Source organism: Mytilus trossulus, chromosome 3 (assembly GCF_036588685.1).
Source record: "Mytilus trossulus isolate FHL-02 chromosome 3, PNRI_Mtr1.1.1.hap1, whole genome shotgun sequence".
In the NCBI taxonomy this organism is placed as follows: Eukaryota; Metazoa; Mollusca; class Bivalvia; order Mytilida; family Mytilidae; genus Mytilus; species Mytilus trossulus.
In genome coordinates, this window is record NC_086375.1 from 31,359,048 (window position 1) to 31,384,784 (window position 25,737).

General features: G+C 31.1%; 2 protein-coding genes across 2 annotated transcripts; one reads left to right on the top strand and one right to left on the bottom strand.

The window, feature by feature from the left end:
- Nucleotides 1–3,186: 3,186 nt before the first annotated feature.
- On the bottom strand, nucleotides 3,187–7,916 carry LOC134709356 (uncharacterized). The gene is made up of 6 exons (XM_063569525.1): nucleotides 7,857–7,916; nucleotides 7,090–7,204; nucleotides 5,653–5,724; nucleotides 4,563–4,805; nucleotides 3,998–4,093; nucleotides 3,187–3,278 (listed from the first exon to the last, which is right to left on the bottom strand). Exons 1-6 carry the CDS (start codon nucleotides 7,890–7,892, stop codon nucleotides 3,271–3,273), a joined length of 570 nt encoding a protein of 189 aa, XP_063425595.1. The 5' UTR covers nucleotides 7,893–7,916; the 3' UTR covers nucleotides 3,187–3,270.
- Nucleotides 7,917–10,997: 3,081 nt separating this feature from the next.
- Nucleotides 10,998–25,489, top strand: LOC134711237 (ras-related protein Rab-4B). The gene is made up of 7 exons (XM_063571720.1): nucleotides 10,998–11,136; nucleotides 15,821–15,901; nucleotides 16,708–16,822; nucleotides 17,856–17,918; nucleotides 18,353–18,507; nucleotides 20,418–20,513; nucleotides 21,314–25,489. The coding sequence occupies exons 1-7, from the start codon at nucleotides 11,121–11,123 to the stop codon at nucleotides 21,424–21,426; spliced, it is 639 nt and encodes a 212-aa protein (XP_063427790.1). The 5' UTR covers nucleotides 10,998–11,120; the 3' UTR covers nucleotides 21,427–25,489.
- Nucleotides 25,490–25,737: the final 248 nt, after the last annotated feature.

Genomic DNA, 25,737 nt, shown 5'->3' on the forward strand with positions numbered 1-25,737 from the left:
CTGAACTCTCTAGTCTCGATCTGATTGGAAGATTCCATCACGCCTCTATCATTAAGCATTAGTACATAAATCATAAAATAAGCTGTTAGGCAATTGGATTTAATTGACTTATTTACATAATACCTGTAGCAAAATACACCACGTATCCGTCACTTTCAGATCAGAATTCAAGATTGCCATGTTTATAAAGACTTTTAACAAATTTGTAATGTAGGATATTGATACGTTTGTAAGTATCATACCTTAAGCTATAGAAGATATCATCTTAACAAAGTGTTATACCCACCACTTTCATTATACAGAAGTAACTATATAATAAAGTTTATTATCTAAATTTACAAACTCTATAATACTAGTCACAAAATGCCACGTTAATGCCATTTTTATAGCAAGGCGGAGGGTAGTATCTCGTATTATTATGATGAATGTTGAAATTATTTAAATATAGGTGTTATGTGGTAACCATTTACTTAGTTTTTCTAGTAGTTTGCATCCGAAATCAGTTAAGCAGTTTAATAGGTCATTGAACAGTCTTGCATCTGTCCTAAGTCAGGAATCTGATTTCAGTAGTTGCCGTGTGTTTATGTGGTTCATAAGTGCTTTTCGTTTTTTATTTAGATTATACCGTTGTTTTTTTCGTTTAAATGTTTTACACTAGTAAATGTTGGTGCCCTTTATAGCTTGCTGTCCTGTGTGAGCCAATGCTTCGTGTTGAAGTCCGTACTTTTACCTTTAATTGTTTACTTTGATAAATTGTGACTTGGATGGAGAGTTGTCTCATTGGCACTCGTATCACATCTTCTTAAATCTATTGTGCAATCTTTAATTAAACTTATTCTTATAAAGGTTACCAATTCAACACTGTAATTACAAATGTATATCTTTGAATAGTGTTTATTATTGGTATTAATATCAATTTTGATACCAGTATATTTAAAGCAAACTTAATATATTGTAATATATATATGCACTGTCGTGGATCTACAATCTGTCGACTCCTGTATCTTAGCATTGAACAAGGTCATGTTTTTCTCTGACTGTTAATGACGTCTTTATACTAAATCCATTGGATGCAAGATGTGTACTGATGGAAATTTTAGTCTTAAATACGTTACGTATTTACTTTATTGGTTGTTTTTGGCTTTGAACTAGCTGCCAGTAACTGCGAGTACTCTTAGATCTGTACTAAGTGTATTTTTGTTGTTTGGTTGCAGAAGTTCCCGGCCATGTCCACTCTGTGATTTTGATAAATGAATTTCTATGTGTATCTATCTGATGAGTTGAGCCTTTTTTAACGATTTTTATAGTTCGTTCTTATGTTGTGATGTTACACCACTGTCCTGGGTTATGAAAGGGTTGGGATCCCGCTAACATGTTTAACCCCGCCACATTATTGGTGTATGTGCCTGTCCCAAGTCAGGAGCCTGTAATATAGTGGTTGTCGTTTGTTTATGTGTTACATATTTGTTTTTCGTTCATTTTTTTTTACATAAATAAGGCCGTTATAGTTTTCTCGTCTGAATTGTTTTACATTGTCTTATCGGGGCCTTTTATAGCCGACTATGCGGTATGGGCTTTGCTCATTGTTGAAGGCCGTACAGTGAACTATAGTTGTTAATGTTTGTGTCATTTTGGTCTTTTGTGGAAAGTTGTCTCATTGGCAGTCATACCACATCTTCTTTTTTATATTTACCCGCCCCATTATGTTTGTATGTGTCTGTCCCAAGTCAGGAGCCTGTAAATGAGTGGTTGCCGTTTGTTGCTTTGTTACTTATTTGTTTTTCATTTTTGTAAATTAATTAGACCGTTAGTTTGCCAGTTAGAATTGTTTTACATTTGTGATTCGGGGGCCTTTTATAACTGAATATGCTTAAACTTATGAATACAAGATGAGGTATAGCATCAACGTCAGTGTTCTTGTTTGAATTATTTTTCTTTTGGGACGTTTTATAGCTTACATGCGATATTCATATTGTTCATTGTTGAAGGCCGTATATACGATTACCAATAGTTATAAAATTCTGTGTCATTTGGTCTCTTGTGGAGAATTATCGCATTGGCAAGCAAACTTCATTATCTTACTCAACCTCTTAATCAGCATATATAGAAATAATTCCTTATTACACTGAATTATCACTGCTGCTGCATTTCAAAGTGAATTATATTGTCCAATCGTATAATATTCAATATAAAATATCAGCTTTTCGCAATTGATATCAAATCCAATTAATTTATTGAAATATTCGATATACGTTAAGAGAAAACAACCAAGAAGTCTACACAAGAAAAAGCCTGTACCAAGTCAGGAATATGACCTTTGTTTTCCGTTCGTTTGGTGTGTTTGGGCTTTTGATTTTTCGTACTGATGAAGGACTAGTATACGTTTTGAGTTTTCCTTGAAGTGGTATTTTTGGCTATTTAACTTTCTTTTCGCATCAACTATCTGAAAAGATAAGTAAATACTATCCACGGTAGATTACTCTTGTCAATTTTCCCGTATACAATAAAACGATTTTGAGTTATCTCCCCATTTGACTTGTACATTTTCTATTATAAAGCTGATGTCGGCAACCCAACCTTGTAACGATAGATATATATACACTTAAAAAAAATCATTTTCAAGACTATATATTAAAAAATATCTAGAGAATTTTTTGCAGATTTGAAGTAGTTATTACAATAAATTCGTTCTGTGAGTTTTCACACTAATGTTGCTTGCGTTTTATAAGCTGAGAAAGCTTTACCAAAACTTTACCAAATTAAATCGTTCTTAGAATATATTTTACAGAAAAATTAACAGGCAGAAAGTACCAAGGGGTGAATAAAGAAGCAATCTTTTCAAGGGAAAAACGACGTTCCGTGGGATCCAGTGATGCCATAAATGAAAACAAATGAGGGAGATTCTGACTACACTAATAAGAACTTGAGATCATATCTGACACATATACTCAAAATCATGGGAGCATAAGTAAAACTTTCGAGAAAACAAAATTAACCTAAACATAGTTGTTTCGTTAGTCCCATGCATGTAAGCATCAAGTCATTTATCAGTAAAATCATAATAAAAGCGAGAATACTGGAATATTGTATCCTCTTCGTGTTATATATAACTCCTTGTGCATTCTTTGTGTTTTTTGAAAACCTTTTAATTTTGTGTTAAAATTTGACAGGCTGTATAAGCTCAGACAGTAACAACTTATTTATTTTAAATTGCCAAAAAAAGAATCAAAATGTACAGTATAATGTTTCCATCTTTTCTTTACTTCCTTTTCATTGCCCTGTAATGATAAATATATATAAAATTTACCGCTTAGAAAATGAAGGTCGTTTTATTGCATGATCATATTAAATATCAACGATAAAAACTAATCAGACTATATGTAAGAGTTTTCCGTATATTTATCTTATTTTAATAACAACATCCAAATCAGTTTTAAAGATTATAATACTTGTCGACAAATTGTTGAAGTCTCAGGTGTAAGACTATGCAAACAGGTCATTTTGTCTAAAACATTCAGACTTCATCTTTTTTACATTGGAAAAGACATCGGTATGCATTCCTTTGTGCCGTTTTGCTTATATTAACAATACAATCAATGGCCCACCGTTCTGGTTATTTTGTAGAAAACCATTTTGATTATAAAATTGAAAGAGAAATCACTCTTCGGACATCTTATCAATATATTGGTCTGATTGCAACTTTGTAAATAAGCATTTGAAATACGGCTTTGGTGTCTGTTTATAATATACATGTTCTCATATATAGTCTCTGAATATGTATGTAATATTCGCTGCTGGATGTCAATCCTCCGTCCATATATTCATCAACCAATCAGACTCCTGTATCCCATGTGTATCGATTTCTGGCGTACATGCAATAAACGTATTACACAGCAGATTATTGATCATTTGTCTTACATATGTGTTATGCTATTGGAGAATAGAAACAATATGCAAAGAAGTTCGTAACACTGAATCAGATGCTTGAAAGACTTACCAAAATAACTTTCCAACATTTGAACATCCCTGGTGATATCTTTCAGTAACAGCGAATCTCCATGCATTGACATTTCTATTGCACCCACTTCTACATCTATTATATTTATGCAAAAAAACATTGTATAAATAATTTGAAAGAAATATTTTTTTATGAATTGTGATAACTGTCTTACAGCGTTTATAATCACTGAAATAGAAGTAAGTGGATTGAGGATGGAGGAGGAAGTTGAAATAAAATTAAAATGAAAAGGTAAATTTTTGTGCGCGTTGGTTTTTTTTGTGTGTTTTTTTTGTGTCACTTTTATAAGTTTGCCTTCTCCTCAAAATTTTCAGGCTTTTTCCATGACACTGTTATCGATATATGTAATATTCTACCCGTTTTAATGGGGTTCTTGTTGCCAAGTTTTTTCTATGTTTTGTTTGGTGTACTATTATTTGTCTGTTTGATTTTTTTGATTTTATTAAGTCATGGTGTTGTCAGTTTATTTTCGACTTCTGGATTTGAAAGTCCCTTTGTATCTTTCACCTTTTTCCTTTTTTTTAATAGTAAATCTTAAACTTACCAAAATCACCTCTGATAGCGTTCAACTCGTGCTTCAAATCTCCATCGTATCCGGTTCCCAGCAGATCCACATCAAGAAGGCTAAAAGCTGAATATTGGTTAAACCAGCTTTTCTTAAGATATTCCACATCCTCTTGTATTTGATCACGGTCATCTTGTAACGGTACTTTTTCTTTTATCTTTTCAAATCTAGAATTCAACACGTTGGATCTTTTTTCCAACTCGAGGAACTTTTGCTCCGTTTCTAACATAAAAAAAAAATATTTTCACAAGGTTAAAAGATTAGATTTGATTATTTGATAGGATGTTCAAAATATTTTTTATATCAAGCTGTGCTAGGAAATAACTTCTGAATGATAGCAATACACAAGTCATGATTAATACAATGAGGGTAATAGTGCACTCATTGAAATCCTTCTCTCAACATTTCATTCATTTTCAAAAGTCAATTCTTTGCCACTAGGCTTGGTAATAACTTTCAATTGCAGCTTACATTACTGAGATGACCCTAAGAATTTTGTGGGGTTCGTGTTGCTTAGTCTTTAGTTTTCTATGTTTTGTCAGGTGTACTATTATTTGTCTGTAATGCCTTTTGTCATTTTTAGACATAGCGTTGTCAGTTTCTTTTCGATTTATGAGTTTTAATGTCCCTCTGGTATCTTTCGCCCTCTTTTACATTTTGAAAGTTGTGTGTATGAATTACCACAACGATTTCACTTTCCAGTTTGAAATCAATTGAAAATTAAAGCACACAATTCAAAAAAGTCTTAAAGCAGGAAAAACAAAACAACATTCCAAATTCCGCTGAATAATCCTACATTGTTTAGAAATTGTCCAAACGATACTGAAAACTTGTTAATCAAATAATAATAAAATTTTGCTGAGCATCAATCAAGCCTTTTCATACTGTAAAATCAGCTGCCGCACTTCAGTAACGATTTAGTGTAAAAAAAAAAAAAAAGAACACGATTTCTAGTAATCATGCATACCTGTATATGAATTCTGCAATAATTGTCACTTGATATAATAAATATTAAAGAAAAAATATATATATTTTTTTTTTATTTGAACCAAAATGTATGTATATATACCTGTGTAAAAATTTGAGATACTCGCAACTTCGTCATAACCATACGTACACTGGAAGATAATGCTCCCGAATTCTGTTAAAAAAAATGTATATTCAAGTTTTAATTACTGTTAAGGATAAACAGTTTTTTTAGTAAAGAATTGCAAAGTCACCTTAACATCAAGGCATAATAAAAAAAAACCTGTTCAAATGGGTAAATAAAGCAATTAACGTAGAGATACTGGCGTACTGATGACGGTCATTAAATCAAGAAGTGCATCGGTATCTCATATATACTAGTGTGATGGTATGGATGCCGAATTGATGTGTTTGTTATAATGTCCTTTAATTTTGATTACAGACCAATACGCATGACGGCAATTTTTGTTTTCAACCAAGGCTTTGGCGGAATAGTTCGTTCAGCAAAATTATAACGTACTAGTCACACCGTTGAATGATGTGTCAGAACTTGCCGATTTTATTTTTCAAATAGAATTGTATTGATGATTTGTATGCCCAATCTAGGGGCATTATGTTTTTCGATCTGTGTGTTTGTGCGGTCGTCTGTCCTTCCGTTCAACTTCAGATTAACGGTTTTTGGTTACATTTTTTGGTCAGGGAAGTTTTTGATAAAAAAAGAAGTCCAATCAACTTAAATCTTAATACACATATATCTCGATGTATGATTGTTCTAATGGTAATGCCAAATTAGAGTTTTGATCCCAATTGCATGGTCCATGAACATAGAAAATGAAAATGTGAGTAGCGCATCCGAATACTATGGACACATTCTTGTTATCATTTATTTCTGCTTTATCAATATCACTGTCAGCGGTCGGTTTATTCCCAATGGCATCGCTATCTTTCTGTCAAAACTGATTTGATTTTGTTTTCTTTGGGGTTTTTTTCAAAAACAAATCGTACGGTAAAAGCAGTGGGATCATTGTGTTCTTTGTCCCGATTTCATTTAAAAGTTGTTTTTATTATTCAGTAGTTTTGCTTCACATATCTATCATCAAGCCAGAAATACCCCCTCCCCCCTAAAAAAAAACAAAAAAAAAATTAAAAAAAACGAGTGCCATCCAGTTTAACGCCGATCATGGTGCATTTATGAAGTTCAACTGCCGCCATCAAAATCCTATTTATTTTTGATATTGTGAAAATATGTCTTATTTGTTTGTTTGTTTGTTAATGTGTGTTCGGTTTCGGCCTCTGACCATCAAAAACCTATCCGCAAGCAGACGTTCAAGAAATTATAACACAACTTTGACCTTACTTCCAATTGTATCTTATCAATATTGTATTATATATAACACTAACCGATTAATTGCCACTTTTTATTATTATTATTATTTGAATCCATTTATGCTATTGTTTTGATCATGAGACTACTGTTGGGTATTTTGTGACTCAATGATGATATTTTTTTCAGAGAGTCTAGAACCTTTAGATTGCTTACCTCTATTTGCTCTCCGAACTGTCATGAACTGTTGAAAAGAAATCCAGAACAACGTTATTACTAACACTAGCAAGGCAGTATCTTTCCATGAAACAGTTTCAAGCAATGGCACATCCTGAAGTGAAAGAAAACAAATATATAGCACTAGTTTTGCTCTGGCTTATACTTTTTTTTTTAAATATCCATAGTATGAACATCGGAGGAGATATCATGAAAAGCCGCGTGTTTTCCTCAAAACTATATGTAAGCAACAATGTTTTGCAAAAATTAAACACTGAAATTATTAAACCTTAAATCTTGATAAATAAATAAAATAAATAAATGATTTATTTTATTATAGTGTCACATATTTGATCAGCTATATACATATACACAATAACGTAAACAACACAAAATAAAATGACGAAATATCCAGCCTTATGTAGACTTATGGGACACTTATACGTACAAACATTTTCTAAAATCTAAAGGTTAAAAAAAATCCCTAAACGAGTCATTTTAGTTTATATGTATAAAATTCAAATTCTAAAAAAGATTATCATCACACTAAGCTTTAAAACCCATAGTCTTAACATTACAAATTAATCATTGAGATTTAAAGAAAAAACATATAGAGTTACAGTTATATTACATTTGACTTGATGCTGAAGAAATGAAGCAATAAATTAAGGCTTTTTTTTCCTAGTCAGAAAAGATCTGAAGATGCAAAAAATATTCCAAATTTATGAACATTTTAGAGAGTATTTATGTTGTAATATGATAGTCACCTCATACTCAATAAATTCAAACTTAGCTGGAACCATCACAACTTCAAGTCTGAAAGAGAAAAAATGTATTTCCAGGTCGTATCAAATCATTTCAATCAATTGCGTTGCTAAAGAAACTGAATAGGGCTTGATCAGACAAATATTTATATACTTTATATCATTTCAGAAAACAATTTCAAACATGATAAACAAAACTTAGTTGTATGAAGCAAAATCCAATTCGTTTAATTATCAAATCGGACAATATTTATTTTCTCAACTTATTACTTTGATAAAAAAAATCGGCAGTTCGTCTGAAAATTATAAATATGCTTTGTTATATCATCCTTAGTACAAAATCAATGTGTCTGAGCAAACCGAAATCACTTAAGTGGCTTTGATATTGTTCTAAATAGATTTTTTTTAAAAAGGATTGAAACGGTAAATATCAAATGAGGAATATAGGCTGTCCGTCTTCAAGAAACAATAATTTCAAGAAAGCAATAAAAAAAAAAGATATTAGCCGAATACAACAAATAGTTAAGGTAAACTGTCCCGTTTAGCTTAATACAGTACTAGTTTTTTTAAGAGGAAAAAGCTAAAGCATGCTTACCCGAGTTCTTCGTCTGGATTATTCATTGTCCATGTATTCGTCAATAAAATAGCCACAAGATTGGCTAACCAAAAACCTGCTGGCATAATGAACAATTGTTGTTCTCAATATAAAATCTTATAAGAAATTGTCTTCAGCGTACAATCATTCGAAGCAACATTTACCACGATGACGCCGTCAGGGTTGTCAATAGATTCCTCTAACGTCACAGACAATGCAAGGGGGCTACAACACATTAATGCATGCGCAACCGCCGCCAACGTCTACCGCTGCGTGGCTGTTGACGAAACAAAGTATCTTATTTCGTTTTATTCAGAATTTTATTCTACCTGTCAAGTAATATTCAGACCAAAAGGACATCATAGTGTTGGGTTACTGCCCAGATATAGTTAGTTTTATAAGAAATTTTACAATTTTTGGTTATGTATTATTTTTGATATTATTATAGAAAGAGAGAAAGAGAAAATAAGAAAATTGTTCAGCAAAGTAAGATCTAAAAATGAGTCAAATGCCTGATACTGAAATTGAAGTCACAAAAAAATATTACTATGTTGATCAAATTTTATCATGATAACTTTTGTGCTAAAAGATGTCCATAGATGTCAAGATCCAGGAAAGGACAGTGTTCATTGTTAGTATTGACTTTATTTAAAGTCAGTTCAGCAGGATAAATATCGTCAATGTACATACTGAAGTCTTCATTATTGAGAGCCAACATATCATCCAAATACTTAAGTTTTATTAATTGTGTGAATCAGATATTGTTTCGACGGGTCATTTCTGATATTAATCTGATATATTGTAACCCATAACAATACAGAAACGGATCCACAATAACTGGTGCACAATTTAGTCCCATTAGAGTTCCGAGATATATTCGATGAATATTTATAACAGTATTATCTAGGTCGAAAGATATCAAATGCTTAACCAATTTCATCATCTGGATTGTTCACAGTCAAAGGGTCGACTAATACAACTGCAATAAAGATCGATAACCAAACAACTACAGGCATGTTGATGATTGGTGATCATGTTTGACGATGCAGGTTTTTATCTAATCTATAAAGAAATTGCTAACAGACAAGCATTACAAACCACATTCGTATGATGGACGTCTGTGTTGTCAATGTCTTTGGCAAGCCATTTTATTATTTCTTCTAACTTCAACTTGTATCATAAACTTTATTATGTGTTGCTCTCCTAGCTACACAATGTATCCAAAATCAAAGATGTAGAACATATTCTATCATAATCATTTGGTAACTAATGTAATTACTGTCTCCTCCATGCCCATCTTGAACATAAAAAAATTAAATAAATAACACTCCTAATGCTCAGTTCTGTTGTCACCGTGGAAGACAGTTAATAACACCATATAGGAAAAACATAGAACTCCTTTTGTCATAAGACACTGTCAAACATCCAAACATACTATCCACACTCATCTGTGTCCACACTTGTAAACTTTATAAGATATCTAGACATTAGTCTTAAATAAAGTTTACAAACATTGAAAATTCAAAATCACATTACAAACCTTAAAGGAGCATCCGCTACGAAATATGATGAAAAAATAAAGTATGATATTTGTTATTCAATTATCAATAAAAGTGAAATAATAATTCGCTTTGAGCAGTCAATTTGGTTCAATGTTGTCAAAAATAAGCTGACAAATATCGATGCTGAATTATTCACTTGCTCGAAGTGAATTATTTGACCTCTTTGAATCCGTTTTCAAAATTAAACACCTTGTCTAGAGCCGGGTAACACATAAATTAGGCATGTTCAGTTGTTTAAAGGAAATAAATACCGTCAACATTGAAAGTGAAACAAGGGTAAACCACTTGATTGTTTGGTTCGATCCACAAAAACTAGTTCTCATACAAGTATTTTTAACCTACAATATTAAATCAAACAGACCTAGATGATATTTAATTGCAACTATTTGTATTCATATGGATTACATGTATATAAACGACAGACCGATAGTCTTCCGGGGTAATCTCAATAGTTAATCAGATATGGCGTCTAGACTAAAATACACACTTAATGCTGATGATGAGGGTCTATGATAAATTTCAGAGGCGCATTTTGGGGGCAGGGAGCCCGGTCCCCTTTTCTGAGAAAAAAAATGGTTGATTATAAAGGGAATCACTGAAGCATGACCGGAGCGGGGCCCATCTTAGGCAGTCAGTGATGGGCCCCCACTTATGACAATATCTGGATCCGCCACTGAATTTGACAGCTAAATTACCCTTTTTAAAAGATTAGCATTTGAAGCTTAATTGATGTCAGATCAGGAACATATCATGGACATATACCGTTAGATATACTGTTCCCAGGTCAGATCAATCATAGGCGCTGGATGGAGGTCCCTTCATTTCTGTATTTAGGATTTTTTTTTCATGCTAGTAGTATTTATCATTTATATTTCTTCCTTTATTCTCTATTCTGTAAACCCCATCAATACAATGATCCTTTTAAAATAATACTGGGTAAAAAGGGTTCTATTTCGGATATTAATCAGTTTCTTTCCGTACTTGTTCCAACCTTTAGTCATAGTCTCGTAAAAAAATTGAACGAGATTTGATATCAGCTGTCAACACTGAAAATAGAATCTTTTTTAAGCCTTACCAGGTCAATTTAATGCGTCAAGTCGTAGTTTGGAAATGTCTGAATCATACGGTAATTGAATGGTGTTTGAATGCTGTAAATACAGCTGCCTAGGAGTCGTGAATTTCGTAGTTCACTCATTTTTCTGCGCGGAAGTGAAACATCCTGTCTACTTGTTTGGCTCGTCGTCTGTCATCACACTTTTTTGACAGTGACATTATTTAGATCTTTTTTTAGAATATGACATCAAAGAATTAGGCATAGAATTGTAAAATTATACTACCAAGGCATGTTATGGCATATTGTCTTTTTATTGATTAACTTTTTTTGTCCTACACTACAGGTTACATCATTTTCTTGTTATGGTCCATTTAGTGCATCAATCATGTTATTCTTCTTTTCTATTGAGAATATATATATATGAATGGTTCCAATAGGAGTTAGACCCTTAAGGTTCATCATAACAAATGGACAAATAAGGCCGTATTTTCACCTCAAAAACTACTCTGTGTACAGACTTAGCTGTGCTGCTTGGTATCAGGTTCGTTCGCGCCCAATACACTTTTGCACCCTACACGTTCACACCTCGCACGTTCACACTCAAGGTCTGTTCGCACTCTACACGTTCACGCCCAATTCCAGTTGAATAATTGGAAAATCATGATTGTTGTTATTAAAGGGAAAATTCACGATTTTTCACTTATGGTTTAAATATGTTCATTATGACATAATATATATATTCACAAAGTTTTATTGCTATATGTGCAGTAATAAAGGAGAAATTCAATATTTAATGAAAAAATATTAACTACTTCCTGTAGGTCGTGACGTTTTCTCCTGGTTTTTGCATGCCGGGATTTAAAACACAATCATTAAAAGTCTTAAGTTTTTAATCATATTTTAACGTAATCGTAAGCGCGCCGATGACTTACGCTTTATCTAAATAACCATCCGATAATAAGAAGATAAAACGCACAGACGTTCAATTGTACATATTCATGAGATAAATTTTCTATGTTAAACGTATATATTCGAATTATTTTTGTAGACAACACAAAAAGTTTTAAATTTATTTTTAATTAATTTATTTTCGGACTGATAAGGTGAACAAAGTAAAGTACAATAATCTGTAAAGACAATATGTTGGTGTACTCTTATTGACCTTTTACTATCTCTGCTATGACTTGGTTGATACGATGTGTGTATTCACGGTTCTGTGGCAATACTCGTAGATGGCTTGTTGAAAGGTAAATTGTTATTTGCACTTCGGTATTTAACCACGCCTCTCGGGCACATCTTGCCAGGTGTGACTGTCTATTCGGATCAGTGAATTATAAGACAAGGGAGCATTCAATATACATATTTAAAATATATATTCAAGTTGGTGACAAATAAAAATTGATCGCCGTGGAATAATTTAATTATGTTTGGTGCTATTATTTATTTTAATTCAAATAAGTTAATTTACTAAGAAATACACAATTTTCGGTTAAAGACGGGAAACTAAAATCAAATGTCCGATTGAAATGATTCACACCTTTTGTCCTTGATTGATGTCTAATAAAAAGGAGAACTTAAGAAATTATAAATAGCTTTACCAAAGTATTTTTTTTTTTTTTTTTATTAGGCAAATAAATGAATGAGAACACTTAGATTTAGACTTTTTAAAAGCCACGTATAAATTAATAACTGGAACTCACTGAAGATAACTCTACCGAAGCGGAATATAATATGAACGAATAAAGAAAAAATATTTTTCTACTTGAGAAGTTTTTAAAAATTGACAGCAAATTTAAGGTCTTCTTGGAATGGAATCGAAAAATTACGAATAGATATTCTTTATCAAGTGTGAAAAACGTCAACCAAATTTAATCACAATCGGGGACGTCCTTATTAAAATAGTCTTTGTCTCACAACGTATAATACTTAATAACTATTTGACCAAAGATGTTTAAAAACAAAAGACAACGAATTTAATGTCATCTTTCCCTATTTTTGAATGTAATTATAAGTCTGTTCAACTGGCAAGAATAGCCCTAAAGCGGACAAATATCTGAAAAGCAGTTTATTCTTTAAATTTGCTGTCATTGAATATCAAGAAAGAAAATAAATCCCGAAAATGATTTGAAACTTTAATACTCAATAGCTTTCCTAGAAAATATTCACATCCCTCGGGGATTATTAGTGTACGTCCAGTTGCATATGTCGGAACAATTGTGGTGATGACGAATTTCTTTCTTTATTCGAGAACAATCTAATTGATATATAAATCTGTGATTTTACTATGTTCATAACTTCGATGAACCAAAGCAAGTTATAGATCGACCTGTATTTAAATCAAATTGGTCCTCTTCTTCTTTTTCTTCTTTTGGTATACAATAGTCTATCGAATTGGATGATTACATACTGTTAGTATACGCAAGGATTTGTATAGTTAGTATACGTGGACTAGTCTATTTACAAAACTTTTACCCCAATTTGCACAAAATGTATGTTTCTTTCTTATGTTCAATGTATACATGTATATATTTTAAATTGCGCTGTAGTTCCGTAACTTTCTATCCGGGCGTATAAATGATACGTCGACAAGTGCGCACATTTTTTTAATCAACTATGTCCTTTACTATTGACAACGAGTAAATATTACATTTTCCCAGAGACATATAATACAATTATAAACAAGCGTATGAGCATGATGAGTTAAGTAATGACTAGTATATTATATCACTTTCGGACACGGAAGACAGAGATGTATATTATACATGCACCTGATAGTTCAGTTATAAGTTATCGGCCGTGTACACTGATCAATACCTACAGAAGTGAAACGATGCATGAACTTGCAAGCCCGACAGGAAATCGCTTGAATACCTGGACGTGTCACCTTTCACCCCTCACAATACCTTTGGGAGTAATACCTTAAGCCATGCGGGTGATCAGTGGAGCGAAGATCCTAATTTATTTGAACAAAGTATATTACTTTAAAGAATTATGAACGAATTAGATTTTCGAAAACAATTTTCACGGAACACTTATTTATGATTTGAACTTTGACTTTTTAACCGATTCCAATATTAACAGTTTAAAAATAACAGACTATATGGTTATTAAAAAAATAAGAACATTGTCCGTATCAAGTAAGTTAGTCAGATAAAACAACCGTACGATTGACAAGATATCGACACGTAATTAAGACTACATCGGTTACTGTAGTTTTGTTTCTTTGTGGTTTATAGACATATCGGATTTTTATTTGGACAAGATAACAAAATGGCGGAAGGCCAAGAACTGATACTCAAAATTTAAAATCGATGGTGATCTCTTATCTAGCGGAATAAAACTTTAATATTTATAAATTTGAGCATTTTTATACAGAATGGACATAATATCAATTTTTGATTTTTTTGCGAAGTTTCCCTTTAATTGCTTTGGTGTAAGTAAAACATTTAATATATTAAATGAAAAACACAAAAGATAATTGTTTTTAACAGCTTGGTCCCTTTGATCTGAAACAATAAAATATTGAAATACACTATTTTCATGATTATAACCAAAACATGATAAAATTTATTCAACACACACATGACACATAAAAAAACGTAGTCAGAATCTCATTTTATTTTGAAACAAGTGAATGAAACAAAGCTATAGCAATACACTAACCAAAACATGAATAAGAGTTATTCAACACAAAATAAAATGTTGACAGAATCCCACTTTATTTAGAAAGTATTTTTTTTTTTAACTATACACTATCCAAAACATGATTAAGATTTATTTAACACACAAAAAAAAAATGCTGTCTCACTTTATTTTGAGACAATGATAACAAATAAAAGAATACACTTGCCAAAACTTGATTACAAAGCTATAGTTATTAAAACACAAAACAAATTTAAATTGGGCGGGACCATGTAGGGTGCGAAAGTGAAAGGGGACGATCATGAGTGGGTGCGAACTTGAAAGGGGGTGCATGGACCCGGATTCGTGCTACTTGGAAAGTTTTAAGGCCTAGCATCCACCAGATATATATAGAATAACCATACATTGCCTCGAAATATCAATGTTATTTGTACAAGCCTTAGAAACAGGTAGAAAGTGAGGCTATGCCAAGCATTTCTACCTGTTTCGAGCCGAGTACAAATAACATTGATATTTTGAGACAATGTATGGTTATTCTTTATATACTGCAACTCTTATAGCTGATTTAAATGAAGTATTTAGGGTAAGAACCATCGTTTTGTAATTTGGAGTTGACGTCATAAATAAAACTCTATAGAAACGCATTGTCAACGTCATAAACAAGGTGATATACATTGTATATGAATTTTGAAATTTAAAATGTTAAACAGTCTAGAACAGAATGTTGGATACAGGTCAGAGAAACTGCAACTCAATAACACATATAATAATCATGATAATAATTTGATTAAAAGGAGATGTGGGTTGTGCATACTTTATATTTTATGTCAATCTTGAACTTTGAAGTCAGCTCAGAATATATAGTTGTAAATAATTTCAACACAGTATTAAATTTCTGCCATCAAAAACAACTTCACTTAAGGACAAAAAACATCAATATTAGACTGGAAACAACCACTAATGACATTCCTGACTTACTCCAGTAAATACTGCTTACACATTCAAGCAAATTGGCTTCTGCTCATAAAAAATGCATGTTCTTTATACATGTATTTCATACTTAGAATAACTGTAAATAATTGCTGTGTACCCAACATTATATTTTATTTTTCAGACTTCTTATTTAAATTCTTGGTGATAGGGAGTGCTGGTACAGGAAAATCTTGTATTTTACATCAGTTTATAGAAAATAAATGTAAGTAAAAATATACTTATTTGATTTCAAACTTCATTTTAATGCAAACTTCACTGGTCAAATATATCCAACGCAGTCATAGGTTTGAACGTAGTTTTCAATTTAGACTCGTTTATATATATATATCCAGGTGGTCGTGTGGTCTAGCGGGACGGCTGCAGTGCAGGCGATTTGGTGTCACGATATCACAGTAGCATGGGTTCGAATCCCGGCGAGGGAAGAACCAAAAATTTGCGAAAGCAAATTTACAGATCTAACATTGTTGGGTTGATGTTTAGACGAGTTGTATATATATATATATATATATATACAATGTATGTACAATCCAGTGTATAATATTTTAGACATAAACTGATCTACACATGTACATTTTGTATATGATAACAACTGTTGATCTATACATGTATATGATAACAACTGCCAACACTAACCATGCTAACATTGTAATGAAGCAATTTACATGATAAATGTACTAAAGCTAGAGACATATGATACAAGAGATTGACAACTCTTTTACAGTAATTTTATATACTGAAATATCATACAAATCTGCTGTTATTTTTTCAAAATTGTTTTTCATTTTACAGACAAATTTCTTCTCATTACTAAAGATTTTTTTACTATTAGAATTTTTTTCAAATATAGTTAAAAGGTGTGAACAGGGTTTCTTATATCTTTTGAAATTATTAGAACAACAAAAGTGAAAAAAATGAAAAAAAGTGACTTCAAGCTATAGAAAATTCAGCTGTGTCAAACAAATTGATTTGTAAACTGATGATACTGATAAAAAAATGTAAATTTTGCAGTTAAGCAAGATTCTAATCACACTATTGGAGTAGAGTTTGGTAGTAAAGTGGTAAATGTTGGCGGTAAATCAGTGAAGTTACAGATCTGGGACACTGCTGGTCAGGAAAGATTCAGGTAGGTAACCATGACAATAAAGTACCTTGAACAAAAGTTTGGGTGTAAACATGGTAAAGTGAATATATGAAGACTATAAACAGAGTGCTCTAACAACTGTTAACAATTACTGATTAATATATTTGATAATTAAGGATGTATGATACTATCAGAATGTAGTGTCATAATTATTTTTATACCCCACGCAACGAGTTGCGGAGGGTATAATGTTTTTGACCCATCAGTCCTGTTTCTTGTCCCTGCGACTCCTCTCAAACCACACAACAGAATTTCACGAAATCTTTTCAGATAATAAGGAGATACTATGTAGTTGTGCATATCTACGGGAAATTGCAATTCAATTTTTTTTCTAGGAGTTATGCCCCTTTGAACTTATTTCCTTTAATGTACTACTGCAACAGTTTGTCATCACAACTCCTCTCAAACCATACAACAGAATTTCACGAAACCTTTTCAGATAATGAGGACATACTATGTAGTTGTGCATATTGACGGGAAATTGCGATTCAAATTTTTTTTAAGGAGTAACACCCCTTTGAACTTATTTGCCTCAATGTACTACTGCAACAGTTTGTCATCGTAACTCCTCTCAAACCACACAACAGAATTTCACGAAACCTTTTCAGATAATAAGGATATACTATGTAGTTGTTCATATCGACGGGAAATTGTGACTCAATTTTTTTTCTAGGAGTGATGCCCCTTTGAACTTATTTGCTTCAATGTACTTCTGCAACAGTTTGTCATCTCAACTCCTCTGAAACCACACAACAGAATTTCATGAAATTTTGTAGATAATAAGGACATACTATTTAGATGTGCATATTGGCAGGAAATTAATTTTTCTTATACAGTTTTTTTTTCTTTCACTTATTTAATTTCTCCAATGACAATGTGGGGTATGTGAGCGTGCTCACTAAGGTTCTTTAATTTATATAGAATTGAGAATAGAAAAAAGAAATTTGATGGTTTTGTTTGTTTCATGTTGAAGAATGATTTGACCTTTATTTAATTTCCCAATGCTATATTTCAGATCTGTAACAAGAAGTTATTACAGAGGTGCAGCAGGTGCCCTTCTTGTGTATGATATCACAAGGTAAGAATAGTATTGGAATAGTCAGCAGGTACTAATGTAACATTTTCTGTGTTGTTTACTCAAAATGCAAGGTTAACCTTTGACCAAAAAATGTATGAATATTATATAATAAAGAAACTCCAATATTTGCATACATGTATGAGTTTGATGAAAAAGATTCAAAGATGAAAGTGCAGTTGAAAAAAACAGTTCTAGTCAGTACAACGGAAAGATAACTTTTGATTAAACAGGTGGCATAAGGAAATTATTGACATACTAATGTTGAAAAATTGAAGTGACATTTATTTCATATTTTAAGTGTTTTCCTGTGTTAATAGTACTAGTGAAATATGAACTTTGATGTTTGAATTTTTTTGGAAGTTTGTTTAAATGATTAATCCTGTAAAAACTGTTTTAGCCATGATAATTTGAAAGTTAGTTTTGATTTATTTCAGTCGAGAGACTTACAATGCCTTAACTAACTGGTTGACAGATGCTAGGACGCTGGCCAGTCCTAACATTGTCATCATCCTTGTAGGAAATAAAAAAGATCTGGAAGCTGAGAGAGAAGTTACATTTCTTGAGGCCAGTAGATTTGCACAAGAAAATGGTATGATTTGTATCTATCTTTTACAATTAATAAAATGGTATGATTTGAATCTATCTTTTACAATTAATAAGTTTAGGGTCACATATGCATATGATCTTTCACAATAGGTGCAGGGTCACAGATGAATACTATATTTTATATAAATCAGTGCAGGGTCGTATATAAAAACTTATCTTTTACAATAAGTGCAGGGCCACAGATGAATACTATCTTTCACAATAAGTGCAGGGTCACACATGAATACTGTCTTTCACAAAAAGTGCAGAGTCACATATGAATACTATCTTTTACAATAAGTGTAGGGTCACATATGAATACTGTCTTTCACAAAAAGTGTAGGGTCACATATGAATACTGTCTTTCACAAAAAGTGTAGGATCACATATGAATACTGTCTTTCACAAAAAGTGTAGGTCACATATGAATACTGTCTTTCACAAAAAGTGCAGTATTGCTGATGAGTACTATCTTTTACAATAAGTGCAGAGTCACATATGAATACTATTTTTTACAATAAGTGCAGGGTCACATATGAATACTATCTTTCACAAAAAGTGCAGAGTCACATATGAATACTATCTTTTACAATAAGTGCAGAGTCACATTTGAATACTATCTTTCACAAAAAGTGCAGTATTGCTGATGAATACTAACTTTTACAATAAGTGCAGAGTCACATATGAATACTATCTTTTACGATAAGTGCAGAGTCACATATGAATACTGTCTTTCACAAAAAGTGCAGTATTGCTGATGAGTACTAAGTTTTACAATAAGTGCAGAGTCACATATGAATACTATCATTCACAAAAAGTGCAGTATTGCTGATGAATACTAACTTTTACAATCAGTGCAGAGTCACATATGAATACTATCTTTTACAATAAGTGCAGAGTCACATATGAATACTATCTTTCACAAAAAGTGCAGTATTGCTGATGAATACTAACTTTTACAATAAGTGCAGAGTCACATATGAATACTATCTTTTACAATAAGTGCAGAGTCACATATGAATACTATCTTTCACAAAAAGTGCAGTATTGCTGATGAGTACTAAGTTTTACAATAAGTGCAGAGTCACAGGGTTCTCGCTAAGGCGAGTCCATGAGTCCTAGACTCATCAAAATCTGTCTGGACTCACCATTTTCAAAACTGGTGAGTCCACAGATGCATCAAGATTGTAAAATTTTGTATAAACTGAACACAGTTTAACACAAATATCATCATTTTATAGCAAAAGTTTAAGAAGTAATCTGAATTTAATGTCATTTCATTGCTCTGTTAGTCCATGGGGTTTAATTTAACATTATATTGCAATAAAATATATTCTTCTTGCTGTTGGACTCACCATGGCCAAAAATGACGAGTCCCTGGACTCGCCTTCAAAAATCCTTAGCGAGAACCCTGAGTCACATATGAATACTATCTTTTACAATAAGTGCAGGTTCACAGACCGATATCTTTCATGATAAGTGCAGGTTTACAGATGACTACTCTCATTCACAAAAAGTGCAGTAGTGCTGATGAGTACTAACTTTTACAATAAGTGCAGGGTGGCAGATGAATACTGTCGTTAACAATAAGTGCAGGGTCATGGATGAATTCTATTTTTTACAATAAAAACAGGGTCATTATATAAATACTATCTTTCACAAAAGTGGAGTTTTGGAGATGTATACTTTCTTTCCCAAGTAGTGCAGGGTCATATATAAATACTATCTTTCATAATAAGTTCAGGGTAGCAAACAAATTCACTAAAAAACAATTAATCCTTTAGAATTGTTTTACAATATTTCTTACTTTCAACCTCACTATACATATGTAAATAAAATTTATTATTGGTTGTACATTTTTACCATGTGATCTTTTCAAAACATATTGTATGATAATTTTTTCTTATTTTGTAGAACTGATGTTTTTAGAGACCAGTGCATTGACAGGAGAAAATATTGAAGAAACATTTCTGAAGTGTGCAAGAAATATTTTGACCAAGATTGAATCAGGTCTGTTATCAGGTTATATACAATAGAAATAATAAACACTAAAAAATGTTACTCGTCTTCCTAAGCATCTACCTTAGAAATTCAGTGTAGACTGAAAAACTTAAAATAATCTTTCTTTTTTTCTTTTTTTTTAAGACGCACAATTATCAGTCATGAACTGAAATTGACAGATTATTTTTCCATGTGTGCTTTTCTGTCAAAGTTGAATCATATATTTTTCACATTGGTTATCTGTGCATTTTAGTAAAAAGTGAAATAAAAAATAAACTGAACTCTGAGGAACAGTCAAAACGGAAAGTTCCTAATCAAATGGCAAAAACAAAAGTTCAAACATATCAAAGAATGGATGATAACTGTCATATTCTTGACTTCATACAGACATTTTCTTATGAAGAAAATGGTGGATTAAACATGGATTTATAGCTAATTAAACCTCTCACTTGTATGACAGTCTCATAAAATTCCGTTATATTGCCAATAACCTGTGAACGAAACAAACAGAAATAAAAGATAAAAATGTCAAAATAGGGGTACAGGAGTTAACGTTGAGTTATGGATCAACATTCTAAAAGTAAATTCTTTTCAATAAAAATATCTTTTTTTTTATGTTGGAAAGAATATGTATGGTCTGGTTGTTGTCTCTTTGACACAATCCCCATTTTCATTCTAAATTTAATAAGTGTTAATACTAATGTGATACTTATATGATTTCTAATGATGTAAAATATAAACTTGGAATCAACAACCTATATTGTATTTATAATGTCAATTCTAAAATAAGAATTTTATCTTTTTTGTAGGTGAATTAGACCCTGAGAGAATGGGATCAGGTATACAGTATGGTGATAGTTCATTACGTCGTCTACAGCAAAGAGAACAACAGCGACAGAAGAAAGGAATCTGTGACTGTTAGCATTTGTAGTCTTTCATTATTTTATGTTGTTTGTATATGCTAACCTATATAACTGTTCTTTTTACTTTGGATGAGTTATCTCCCTTTGTAGTCGTCTATTTAGACATAGCTATCGGATGAGTTATCTCCCATTGTAGTTGTCTTTTTTAGACATAGCTAACTTATTCTTGCTTCAAAGTATTATATAGAACACTGAAAAGTTAGATGTTCTCATATATCTGCTTTTGAAATTGGTTGTGATGTGCTAATACAAGTACATAGGTACCGGTATATTGATATTTATGTGATGCATCTAAAGATCTGTCAGTTTTGAAATTTAATGGTTTTCTAGTTTATTAGCTCTGCTAGGATATGAATTAACGATGTGAATTGTAAGTGTCTATGTTTGATCCAACTTTGTCCAAATCCATGGCATTATTCCCTTATTACTGTGAATTCAGAAATCTGTAGATTGTACTTGAACAGAGTGAGAAAAATGTCAGATTAACTGAACATAGTGAGACCTTATTTCTAAATTCCAAATTCTCTAAACCATTTCCTGAATATATGTACTTCCTTTAGTATTGTGCAATTTAAAATCGACACATCAAATGTGGTTTATTTATCTTTCAATAATTGTTTCTAAATTTCTAAATAATTCTTATCTCTTCCAAAAGTGATATACATTCATGACATTATGTTATTTTTGTGCATATATGACCATCTTAGGAAATCTAGCAACAATACAATTGTCATTGTTGGACAAATAAGGCTTCCTATCTTCCTATATCGTATAATTAACAATTCAGCAATGCTATACATATTTGTTTTTGTCACAGTCCATTTTGTCTTTTGTTATAAAATTATATTGATATCAAGTGTAATTTGTTTGTACATTTTCATTAAGAAATTACTATGATGAAATGTCCACATACATGTATTTGAAATTTAGAGTTAAATGATTTTTTATTTATAAAAGAATTCAAGTATCCATGTATTTTTTTCTCAAATTATAGCTTTATTAAATAGTGCTATTAATTTATATCCATTCTATTGGAATTTTATAGGGAAAAAAATAATGTTAAGTACATTTGCTGTATGCTCTTAACATTTTACTTTGATAATGCATTTTGCAAATTAAAGCATTTTGCTTAACTTAATTATTCTTATGTATTTTACCTGTTGTACAAAGGATTACACAAGAAAATTTTGAAAATAAGAGTATAAATTCAAAAAATGAACTGTTTCCCACATGTAAAATAATAGTGAGTGATTTGTTGTAGATGTTTTGTTATAAGAGTGCTTGTTAATATATATTTTTTGTGTCATATCACATTTTTTTGTAGAGTATTTGTATACTTTTATTAAATGTTATGAGGTTTGTGCAAGGAATAGGAGACATTTTGTTTGTATTTTGTCTTGAAGTGATTTTCTTCATATAGCAATGATTTTCTATAGCTCAGAATTAGTCTGGGGATGGAGGTAATTTATTAATTTCATTTTATTATCCAGAATTAATTCAAAATAGGATTCATTTTGAAATGTGCATTGAAATATTTATCTTAATAATAAAAAAAAAATCAGACAAACACCTTTTTTGGCTTGACCATATGGTAGGCTTGTTACTGCGGATTGAATATTAATTCTGGGACACCAGTTTTCAAGAATTTCTTTGTTATAGGTGAACCATGAATTCAAATGTTCAACACATACAAATTTACTACAGTAATTTAAATAATGATTTTTAAAAACCCACAAAATCAAATATCCTGAAAATTACTACATTATATTTTTCTTCAATCCATGAAATTTGGAATCAAGGAAAATGAATGAATCCATAGCATTTGTAGAGTTTTTGTCAAGTTATATGTAAAATTTTGTATTTATAATTATAGTACACTAAGTTCATTGAATTATAAATCACTCTTTGTTTTGTATTATTACATATTTTACACCATTGATGTTGAATGCGTCTTTCTGAACGTCTGCTTTTTTCAACAAATAAGATTTGTAAAACAGGGTCATAAATCATATATAGTGCTATTTCTAAATTTCCACAAGAAGTAGTCACTTGGTTTTCCTTTGATCCAGTAACTCCAAAAAACCAACAAGAGTGATTTTAAATTCAATCTAATGTGTATTTGTATGAAATTGCTTTTTGATGATGAGATGTATATATTATTTTATAAGTTTATTGATCATTTATATCATTTAATTAAATAGGAACATGACATTACTTGATCATGTATAATCTCATACCTCATATTTACAATGAAACAAAATTTCAACATTTTAAAAACTAAAAGCTAATTAAATATTCATTGAAGATGAAATTTTCAATATGTTATGCAGTAATTTATGACTAACTTTTTTAGCAGTATTTGCAATTCATTTATTTAATGAAGTGGAAATTCTAAAATATGCTGTCAAAGGCTATAACATGTCAATGTAAATTTGTATGAAGTCAAACACAATTTGTATGTGAATTCTGAAAAATATTCTTTCAACTTTTGGAGGAACTGAAGTAACAGTTGAAATTTTATTTTTCATGAAAATTCCATTCTCACGCTGGTTTTACAGGAACAATATACTTTCATAGTACATGCACATTGTATTATGCTTTTATATCTAAAGTATACTCTCATTCATAGTTCCAGTTTGCCTTAATTGTTGAAAAATCATTAGTTTTTGAACTTTATATAACTGCTAATTACTATATCCACTTGCTTTTACTATCTCAAGCATAATGCTGTCTCAGCTGTTGATTTATACTTTTTCAAGTCAACATTTTAGTATTCTAAAATTTGGGCAAATATAAATTTTTGTAAAATTGATGTTGTCAGAAATTTCAAAAATAAGATTACTTGTGTATAAAAATTTTGAAAATAACAAATTTAAAAGATGAAACCATGAAATTTAAGAAAAACTTTTTTTTGACAAAAAATACAATTTACTAGAAATAAGGTTCAGGTACATTGTTATGTGTCAGTATCTATAATATGCAAAGAACAGTGAAACCATGAGTAAACTGGACAACTGCCTAAACTGAAATCGACTTTAGATAGGTTTCACTGTTACTTGTTAATAACCTACACTGTTTTTATGTTGTGCAAAATATATCATGCATTTATCAGAATAATTTGTTGTATTATAACTAGCATAATAACACCACAGATAAATTTTGTAGAGCTGTGGAGGTTGCATGTTTGTGTGAATTATCAGTGTCAAGCACTTTGTGATTATAATTAGGTCACCATTTTCTGTATAAAAACTTTGTCTTTATACTGATATTTGTTCTACATGTATGTGGTAGTATCGTTTCTTGACATTCCTTATAACTTTCAACAAACAGGGCTTGAAGTCATAAAACTTTTCTCAGTGCTCGGAGCACAAAAAACCCAGCATTATGATTGGTTAAATTTGGAGTACGAGTACTAAAAACTAACTTGAAAGTTTTATGACTGAGAGGCCAGAACACAAATGATTTGTAGTTTTGATAAGTTTAAATGAGTAAGCATTTATATCAGGAATTAACTTTATCCTTATTTCTGCTAAATATATTTCTATTACACAGTTATTTTGATTTTTTTTCAAATGTCAAATTATAAATCAAGGATTTTTTTATCATTTAAAAAGTTGTTAATTTTTTTTAACTATTTAAGTCTAAATGATGTTTTCCTTTTAATAAAACCTTTGAGATGATACAGTCTTATTTAAGGCCATATTACAGAATGCAAATTTTTCATGAAAATAGTTACAAGAATAGATCTATTCAAGTTTGTTTAACAATTACTGAAAAAATCAAGTTTGGATGTAAGCACTACTGTTACATATATTGATATTCATCTAATTGCAAAAAGTTAAGAGATTTTTAAAAGTTTATTATGCAAGATCCTTTCATGAAAATATTGGGTCCAATACCTTTAACATACAGATCATTTAATTATGGCAAATTTGGATAACAAGTAACAAGGTATTGCATCAAAACACAGACATGTTTCCATGACAATATTAAATCCAATGGATGAATCTGATATTTTTGAGACATTTGTTTCCACAACAAATAAAAATAATCATTATCATACTTTTAGTTTTACTTTATAGCCCTTGATAGATATAGGAAAATGTGATAGGAGTGCCTATGAGACAACTCTCCATTCATGTAACAACTTATAGAAGTAAACCCTTATAGGTCAATGTAGGTCCTTCAACACAAAGTTTTTTTTGTTTTTTTTCAATAGTCAGGATTTTACACCCCCCTTACAGAACCACCCGACTAAGCGTTACTTGGTTTTAAATATATAACATAATTTCTTGGCTCACACCAAACAG